The sequence below is a fragment of the Anolis carolinensis genome, unplaced genomic scaffold (genome assembly GCF_035594765.1).
Source record: "Anolis carolinensis isolate JA03-04 unplaced genomic scaffold, rAnoCar3.1.pri scaffold_8, whole genome shotgun sequence".
Classification (NCBI taxonomy): Eukaryota; Metazoa; Chordata; class Lepidosauria; order Squamata; family Dactyloidae; genus Anolis; species Anolis carolinensis.
Window position 1 is genome coordinate 28,961,203 of NW_026943819.1, and position 10,000 is coordinate 28,971,202.

Here is a 10,000-nt window from a genome sequence, read left to right on the forward strand (position 1 = left end):
AGCGACTTGCAGTTTCTCAAGTCGCTCCTGACATGAAAAAAAAATAGATATAATAGATGAAATAGACAATATAGATATTATAGATATAGATGCTATAGACGTATACTGTATTGTATACTGTTATGGCTTTTATTTGATATTTCTGTGAGCCGCCCCGAGTCCCCTTCGGGGGAGATGGAGGTGGGATATAAATAAATTAAATAATAATAATAATGTAGAGGATATAGATATTGATATGGATGATATAGATTTCCTTGCCATTTATTTATTTATTTAATATTTATTTAATTTACATGTGTGTATGTATATGTGTATGCATGTGGATATATCCTTGCCTTTTATTTATTTTTCAAATGACTCTAAGCTGGGATGTCTCTTCCAACTCTGCCATATAATCCAGTTCAAATCAGATAATCTGTATTTTATAGGCAGTGTGGAAGAGGCTTGAGTGAAGAAGCCGAGCTCCATTGTGGCTGATTGGGTTGCTAGGAGACCAAGTAGGCGGGGCCTACCCTTCTAACTGGCAGCAAGGGAAAAAACGGCTTTTCCAGGTCTTCTAATTTGGACTTTGTTTTCCTAGGTTTTTTTATTGAAAGACATATTTTGGATGAATATGTATTTTGTGGCCAAATTTGGTTTGATTTGGTTCAGTGGTTTTGTTGTTTACTCCATAGTAAAATGCACATTACATTTTATATATATAGATTATTTAACACTATATAAATAATAATCTGAGCCTCCGGTGGCAGGACAGGTTAAACCACTGAGCTGCTGAACTTGTAGACCAAAACATTGGTGGTTTGAATTTGGGGAGCAGGGTGAGCTCCTGCTGTTAGCCCCAGCTTCTGCCAACCTATCAGTTCGAAAACATGCAAATATGAGTAGATCAATAGGTACCGCTCTGGTGGGAAGGTAACGGCGCTCCATGCAGTCATGTTGGCCACATGACCTTGGAGGTGTCTACGGACAACGCCGGCTCTTTGGCTTTGAAATGGAGATGAGCACCAAACCTCAGAGTCGGGCACGACTAGACTTAATGTCAGGAGAAAACCTTTACCTAAATAATAATATCTTAAAAAAATAAAATGATATTGAATAATAAAAAAATCAATCAATCAAACAATTTCAGTATAAAAATCGGTCTCTTTATTGCCACAGGTGATAATAATAAATATAAAGTGCAACGAAAGAAAAAGAGTCATTTCCAATCAAGAAAGAGTTTCTCTAAACAGCACAAACATTATTACAGTATATTGCTTCGGATCGGGAGACTGTGGCATCGAAGGGAGATCAGGAAACGGTCCCGATCCACCGGCAAGAAGTCCCACAGAAACCAACCAGCGAACGGGACCCTTGCAGTCAAGTATGAGGCAACCCCCCGAGGGAAAACAAGGGGTCTTTGGCCACGGAAAGGGGCTGCCACTTCTCAGTGCGTTCGGGAAAAGGACATTTCCATCCAGGGCGAGGAAACACCCAAGACTTTCACAGCATACAATATCAAACATAAGGGAGGGATTGTTTGCTTTTCAGACCCTTGTAAGGCAATGAGGTTGCAAGCCTTATGGCAGTTCTCTCTTGGTTTACTCATAATAGGCTTCCCATTGCTTTCTTGCAGTGCTCAAGGTGCGCTCCCATGTTAAATGCATTGAGCTGCAATATAGGAATCCCACATCGCCATACAATGCAATTGAGCTGCCATATATAGGAGTCTACACCACCATCTAATGTAACTAAACTGCATTGAGATACAATTCAAGAGTCTTAACAGCCATACAATGCAATTGAGCTGCAATAGATGATTCTACACTGCCATACAATGCAATTGCATCGCAAAGTGAGTCCACACTGCCATGTAATGTAGTTGAGTTCCATATAGAAGTCTACACTGCCATGTAATGCAATTGAGCTGTGACATATGAGTCTACCTTGCCATATAATGCAATTGAGCTGCAATAGACGAGTCTACACTGCCTTCTAATGCAATTGAGTTGCAAAATATGAGTCTACACTGCCATGTATTGCAATTAAACTCCAATATGATTCTACGTTGCCATGTAATGCAACTGAGCTGCAATATGCGTCTACACTGCCATATAATGCAATTGAGCTGTGACATGAGTCTACATTGCCATGTAATGCAATTGAGCTGCAATAGACGAGTCTACACTGCCTTCTAATGCAATTGAGTTGCAAAATATGAGTCTACACTGCCATGTATTGCAATTAAACTCCAATATGATTCTACATTGCCATGTGATACAACTGAGCTGCAATGTGTGTCTACACTGTCATATAATGCAATTAAACTGCATTGAGCTGCAATATGAGTCCAAACTGCCATATAATGCAATTGAGCTGCATTATATGGAAGTGTAGGTGCATATGGCAGTGTAGATATATGAATCAACGCTGCTATCTAATGCAATTGAGCTGGAATATGAGTCAACGCTATCACCTAATGCAGTTTAATTGCATCGAGCTGCAATATAGGAGTCTACACTGTCATCCAATGCAGCATTGAGCTGCAGGATATGAGTCTACCCTGCCATGTAATGCAATTGAGCTGTAATATAAAGTCTAACTGCATTAGATGGCAATGTAGATGGGACCTGAACCCAAATCTCGGTCCAAACATTCAAAACTATAATGCCAAGAGTTCAACGAGATTTGGAAATCCCTGCTAGAAAAGTCCACGGACATGCCACATAAGGTTGCATCCACACTGCAGGCGCTGCCATCACAATCTGGACCAGCCATGGGCCAACTTGGCCCCTCCAGGTGTTTTGGACTACAACTCCCACAATTCCTAACAGCCTACCGGCTGTTAGGAATTGTGGGAGTTGCAGTCCAAAACACCCGGAGGGCCCAAGTTGGCCCATGCCTTGTCTGGACCTTCCAAAATTTCCAACGTCATTGGTTTATATTGTAAACAGGCACACTGTCCGAGTCTCTCTGTGTCTGGAAAAGGTGTGGGCTCCCTTGCAGCCTAGTGGCAGAGGACCTCCGTCTCGAACTGGAGGAGCTGCCCCATGAAGCTGAAGTTGGGGGAGATGACACCCCGGCGCTGCTTGACGAAATCAAAGGCCTCTTCCAGCCGGACACGGCGGCTCTGGATCAAGTAAGCCAGGCAGATGGTGGCCGAGCGGGAAATGCCCGCCTGGCAATGGACCAGCACCCGCCCTCCGTTGCTCTTCACCGAATCTGCAGCAAAAGAAGCAGGAAAAGGTCAGCAACGGCTCAGGCCTGTGTCCACAATTAGCATTTGACTCTATTATACAAGCCCTCCATGAATTACAAACACCCGACTTGCAAATGACTCCAGATAGCAAACAACCAAGTGCCGGTTAGCACCTCCCTAACAGAGGATGCCTCCAGGCAACAACAACCAGGTTACCTTTATGCAGATACCCTCACTAATTGACTTTGCAATGCTATTCAAGATTGCTAATTGCAACAGTCACACTTGTTTCAAACAGACTCCCACCCTGGACATTATTGCACAGGTATATATAACTCCATTTGCTTCACTACCTGTATGCAGATACTTTCACCTATGACTTGCAGCTGCAAGGCTACTCAATGCTATTCAAAAGCTTGCTAATTACAACCATAGTATTATTATTATTATTATTATTATTAAGTAGAGGCTGTATGGCCATTTGTCGGGGGGGCTTTGATAGTGTCTTCCTTCCTTGCAGAAGGGAGTTGGATGCCCCACAAGAGCAAAGTTTATGCAGTTTTAAAAACTTTCCCCATGTGTTTATGATAGAACCAATTAGAAAATGACACTGATAACTCAGGAACGTAGTGAAATTGTTGGGGTATCCCATATGCAGGACTTGGACTCTTTGTCCCATGAGGCTGCAGGACTCACCGATGAAGTCGATGGCTTCCTGGAACCAGGCACTGATCTCGGCCATGTGGTTGTCCTCCACGGGGATGCTCTTGTACTGGAACTGCTCCTCAAAGTAGTTGGGGCAGCTGGAGGAGACGTTGAGGACGGCTGTGATGCCCAGGGACTGCAGCACCTCCCGGTTGGAGGAGTGGAAGGAGCTGCCCAGGAAGAGGAAGGGTAGGATCTCCACCGGACCACCCTGCAGGGAGGAAGGAAGAACATAGCAAAGCCCATTAGCCATTGACCGCCATTCATCTCTTGCCAGCTACACCCACTCCCAGACATTTTCCCCAAAGTAGAGCTGTCATAACGGCTGGCTCAGACCTTGAGGCCAGCTAGCCTCTTAGAAGGAAGCCGCGGTTGCATGGAAATTGAAGATTAAGCTTAAAAGGATGGATTAAATTAATCAGGCTTTTTTTGGGAAGGGGGGATGTTGATAGTAATTTGATAATGCCAGGGCTAATGCCATCTGCCTTTGGATTAAAAGATCAAAGCAGCGGATGGGGCCAACACTGATCCATGCCAGGCTACATATTCATGTGGAGAGACCTTCTGAGGTGCAGTGCTGTCCATAAAAGTGAAGCTACAGCAATTAAAGGGACCCCAAAGGTAATCTAGTCCAAGCCCACCCCATAATTATCATAGAATCATAGAACTGGAAGAAACTTCATGGGCCATCCAGTTCAACCCACTGCCAAGAAGCAGGAAATCGAATTCAAAGTGATTATATAATAATAATAATAATAATAATAATAATACTTTATGCGAATATGTCCAAGCAAGGATTTGAACCCAAATCCATAGTCCAATCCACAAACCAAAACTGGCACCATTATTTTTTTAAAAATGAAAATGGTATCAAGAGAGCAAAGGTGCCACAGAATGAAAACATTACAGACTATATTGTTTAATGAACTCTCATGCGTTCTTCGGGGTTTCCTTCAGGCACCTCCAGTGACGCCTTGGCCATACACAATTATTTTAGAAATAGTTATATTATACGTTTGGGAAAAGTGGATTAAAATTGAGTCATCTACAAATCCTGGCTCCAGCACTTAGACCAAAGCCTCAGGGACAGGAGCTGCCGAATGCAGGCTCCTTCCGCCCTCCCTGTCGCGCCAGCACTCGTTTTGCACAATTAGTCCTGCCACATAGTCTAGACAGTTCAATTAAAAAGGATGGCCTTTTAGCTAAGAGCAATTTGGGGAGCTAATGGGTGCGCCAAGAGGGTTCCCAGCTCATATTGGGTTTTGGGCACAACAAGAGGACTTTTGGTCCCTTGCAAACACGGAACCCGATTTGTCTTGGGTATATCAATACAGGCATGCAAGCAAGGTTTTCAGCTCTTTGACAACTTGGTGCTGAATCCATATTGGGTCTATTATCATGCCAAGACGGTTTTGAGCTCCTCGGTGCCAAATCTATACTGGGTTTAGGAATATGTCTACTTTGTACCAAATCCCGTTTGGGTTTATGGGCATCTTAAGAGGGTTGCCAAGTCCTTGGAAACTTGGTGCCCAATTCACCTTGGGTTTGTGCCAAAATTATCTTGAGTTTGTGGGCATTGTAAGAGTTGCACTTTACCAACTTGGTGCCAAATCCAGTTTGGGTTTATAGGCATGTCTACTTGATGTCAAATCCATACAGGTCGATAGGCACATCGAGAGGGTTTTGAACTACTTGCCAACCTGGTGCCTTATTCCTATATTATTATTATTATTATTATTATTGTGTTTATTTATAACACTGCTTTTCTCTCCACAAGAAGATTCCTATGGGATTCCTGAGCCTGTTTTCATGGTGCCATATTCAGTTCAGGTCAATGGGCAATGCCAAGAAGGGTCTGGGGCTCAATGGTGCCAAATCTGTGCTGAAACAGGCCAGGTGAGCCTACCTGGTCGTAGGAGGGGGTGCTGGCGCTGCCTTCGGGACTCAGCAGAAGCGGTGAAGGAGAAGGAGGTGCCACGGTCGTCGTCAGCGGTGTGGGGGCCACAGAGCACAATTCGGGGAAATTTGCTTGGAAGTTTTCAAACCCACCTAGAAAAACAGGCACATGGAAGAGGACATTTTAGCACACCTTTGCATGGGTATGAAGCAGAAACGTAATGCTAAATGGCCTAAATCGGAAATATCCAGACATCTGAAGCATTAAGAGGGGAGGAACCCTAAATTTTCCTCAATTGGTCCCCACTTTAACTGCTGTGACTCAATGGGAGTTGTAGTTTTAACCCATCGTGCCTCCGCAATGACAGCTAACCAGAAACGGAAATTGAATAGATGGCATAAATAGGTAGATAGAAAGGGAGAGATAGAATAGATAGGGAGAGAGGGAGACAGATAAGAGTAGATGTAATATATAGATAGGGAAATGGAACAAATAGATAGGGAAATGGAGTAGATAAGGAAATTCGATAGATTGACAGAATAATCAGATAGAATAGATAGGTAGATACTAGATATGCGTACATATGGCCAGGCTTTAGCACAGCAGGTTAAACCACCTGCTGCAGTAAATCTTGTCAATCGAGCAGTTGACAGTTCAAAGCCCGGGTCAGGGTGTGCTCCTGGCCTTAAACCCAACTTCCGCCTAACTAGCGGTTCGAAAGCAGAATGTGAGTAGATAAATTGGGACCTCTTAAAAGCGTAAAGTATTTTAAAGGCACCTATCATCTATCAATCTATACACATAAATGATAGCATAAGATAATAACTACAGTAGAGTCTCACTTATCCAACATAAACGGGCCGGCAGAATGTTGGATAAGCAAATATGTTGGATAATAAGGAGAGATTAAGGAAAAACCTATTACACATCAAATGAGGTTATGATTTCACAAATTAGAAAAAGTAGTTCAATACGCAGTAATGCTACGTAGTAATTACTGTATTTACAAATTTAGCACCAAAATATCACGATGTATTGAAAACATTGACTACAAAAATGCGTTGGATAATCCAGAACGTTGGATAAGTGAATGTTGGATAAGTGAGAGTCTACTGTAGTATAATGTAATAACTAATAATACAATAATAGCAAAGTTTTATATCCTATTTTATCCTCTATAATATCTTTAGCTATATTAGCTATCTATACACATAATAATATCAATCTATACACATAAATGATGGCATAATAACTGATAGCAATATAATAATAGCAAAGGACTGAGCTTTCTACGCATTTAATTTGATAGGTTAATATAATAACTAATAGCAATGTAATAATAGCAAAGGACTGAGCTTTTTACGCATTTAGTTTGATCGTATAATATAATAACTGATAGCAATGTAATAATAGCAAAGGACTGAGCTTTCTACGTGTTTAATTTGATAGTATAACTAATACCAATGTAATAATAGCAAAGGACTGAGCTTTTTACGTGTTTAATCTGATAGTATAATATAATAACAAATAGCAGTGTAATAATAGAAAAGGACTGAGCTTTTTACGCATTTAATTTGATAGGTTAATATAATAACTAATAGCAATGTAATAATAGCAAAAGACTGAGCTTTTTACGCATTTAGTTTGATAGTATAATATAATAATTGATAGCAATGTGATAATAGAAAAGGACTGAGCTTTTTACACATTTAATTTGATAGGTTAATATAATAACTGATAGCAATGTAATAGAAAAGGACTATTTACGCTTTTTACATATTTAATTTTTGATAATGTTGTTACTGTACATTCATTTTATTGAATTCTATCTTTATTTGTAGTCAATTTGTTAGTAGCCATTCTATCTTTATTTGCAGTCAATTTGTTAGTAGCCATTCTATCTTTATTTGCAGTCAGTTTGTTAGTAGCCATTCTATCTTTATTTGCAGTCAAGTTGTTAGTAGCCATTCTATCTTTATTTGTAGTCAATTTGTTAGTAGCCATTCTATCTTTATTTGCAGTCAATTTGTTAATAGCCAATGCTTTTGTAGTCGTTGTTTTCAATACATGGCAATGTTTTGGCGCCAATTTCGAAAATACAGTAATTACTACATAACGTTACCGTGTATTGAACTGCTTTTTCTGTCGAATTGTTGTAAAATATGAGGTAAATTAAGGAAAGAAAGAAAAGAGATGGCTTAGATAGAGCAGGGAAGGGCCAAGTTGGTCCCTTCAGGCGTTTTGGACTTCAACTCCCACAATGCCTTGCGCCAGGCCCCTTCCTTTTCCCCCTCAGCCGCTTAAGCGGCTGAGGGGGAAAAGGAAGGGGCCTGGCGCAAGGCATTGTGGGAGTTGAAGTCCAAAACGCCTGAAGGGACCAATTTGGCCCAATTCCCGGTCTAGTTGAAGGGAATTAACGTCTGTACCTCGGAGGAGGTAGAGTTGTGGGCCTTGCGGGTTCCGCCCGGGGTTCTTCTCGGCGAGGAGGGCGTCGAGGAGGCTCCTGGCGGGGCAGTCCGGGCGGAGGGCGCCGAGGGCCGGGCTGCCCTGGTCCAGGGCCACCAGGTGGGCCACTTCACCCCTCCGCAGCCGCGCCAGCAGCGCCCGGTCGGGCAGCAGCCCCTCCAGCCCCACCGCTCCCGCTCCGCTCTTGCCCCGGGAGCGTCGCCGGAGCAGCCCGTTCCAGTGCACGGGCCTCGAGTCCCGGATGTGGGCCTGGCAGAAGGCCAGGAAGGGCCGGCAGTCCAGCACCAGCGTCCGGGCGCTCTCCGCGGGCTCCCGCAGCAGCCGCGCCAGGCCCGAGCACTCCAGCAGAGAAACTTCCTCCATCACCATCGCGGAAATAGCCCGAAACTGCAAAACGAACGGATTCACACGTGCAGCTTGACACGCGTCTACTATCAGCGCTCAACAGCTTCGCTCTGCCGGTGAGCGGGAAGAGCTTTATATACTCAGCCAATCCGCGCCCACTCTGCCTCAAGCCACGCCCCGGCGCGCCTTATAAGGAGTTCTACGTCACAGGCGGCGAGAGCAGGCCCTTGCAAGTGGGCGGGGCCTAGGGAACAGGTAAGACACGTGTTTTCTCCTTTGGAATGCTTTCGTGTTTGACATTCCGGGCTTCTCCAATAAGAATAATAATAGCAAATTATAATATACGATATAGTATAATATAATAACTAATAGCAAAGTATTATATCCTATATTATCCTCTATAATGACATCTGTATATCTATAACTAATAGCAATAAATAATATAATTATAATATAATAATGGAATATTCTAATATAATATATTTTACTTTATATAATAATAGCAAAGTATTATATCCTATATTGTCCTCTATAATAACATCTATATCTATATCTATCTATAACAACTAATAGCAATAAATAATATAATAAATTATAATATAATAGAATATTCTAATATTTGCTACATATAATAATAGCAAAGTATTATATGCTATATTATCCTCTATAATAACATCTATATCTATATCTATCTATAATAACTAATAGCAAAGTATTATATCCTATATTATCCTCTATAATAACATCTATATCTATATCTATCTATAATAACTAATAGCAAAGTATTATATCCTATATTGTCCTCTATAATAACATCTATATATATATCTATAATAACTAATAGCAATAAATAATAGAATAATAGAATATTCTAATATAATATATTTTATATAATAACAGCAAAGTATTATATCCTATATTATCATCTCTAATAATATCTATATATCTATCTATACACATAAATAATACAATGGTATAATATAATACCTAATAGCAAAGTATTATATCCTATATTATCCTCTATAATAACATCTATATCTATATCTATCTATAATAACTAATAGCAATAAATAATATAATAAATTATAATATAGTAATAGAATATTCTAATATATTTTACTTTATATAATAACAGCAAATTATTATATCCTATATTATCCTCTGTAATAACATCTATAACTATCTATAATCACTAATAGCAATAAATAATATAATTATAATATAATAATAGAATATTCTAATATATTTTACTTTATATAATAATAGCAAAGTATTATATCCTATATTATCCTCTATAATAACATTTATATCTGTCTATAATATCTAATAGCAATAAATAATATAATAAATTACAATATAATAATAGCATATTCTAATACAATATATTTTACTTTATATAATAACAGCAA

General features: G+C 40.3%; 1 protein-coding gene across 1 annotated transcript; it reads right to left on the bottom strand.

The window, feature by feature from the left end:
* Nucleotides 1-1,123: 1,123 nt before the first annotated feature.
* dusp2 (dual specificity phosphatase 2) lies at nucleotides 1,124-8,713 on the bottom strand. Its single transcript, XM_003230646.4, has 4 exons — nucleotides 8,207-8,713; nucleotides 5,790-5,932; nucleotides 3,875-4,094; nucleotides 1,124-3,201 (listed from the first exon to the last, which is right to left on the bottom strand). Exons 1-4 carry the CDS (start codon nucleotides 8,613-8,615, stop codon nucleotides 2,987-2,989), a joined length of 987 nt encoding a protein of 328 aa, XP_003230694.3. The 5' UTR covers nucleotides 8,616-8,713; the 3' UTR covers nucleotides 1,124-2,986.
* Nucleotides 8,714-10,000: the final 1,287 nt, after the last annotated feature.

What these genes read in the sequence shown, in the direction of transcription:
- dusp2 (XM_003230646.4), bottom strand. Translation starts at nt 8,615, where the DNA reads ATGGTGATGGAGGAAGTTTCTCTGCTGGAGTGCTCGGGCCTGGCGCGG. An exon ending in GCACCCCCTCCTACGACCAG is followed by an intron (nt 4,095 to 5,789) that starts GTAGGCTCACCT and finishes TCCTCCCTGCAG; the next exon opens with GGTGGTCCGGTGGAGATCCT. An exon ending in GGAAGCCATCGACTTCATCG is followed by an intron (nt 3,202 to 3,874) that starts GTGAGTCCTGCA and finishes CTTTTGCTGCAG; the next exon opens with ATTCGGTGAAGAGCAACGGA.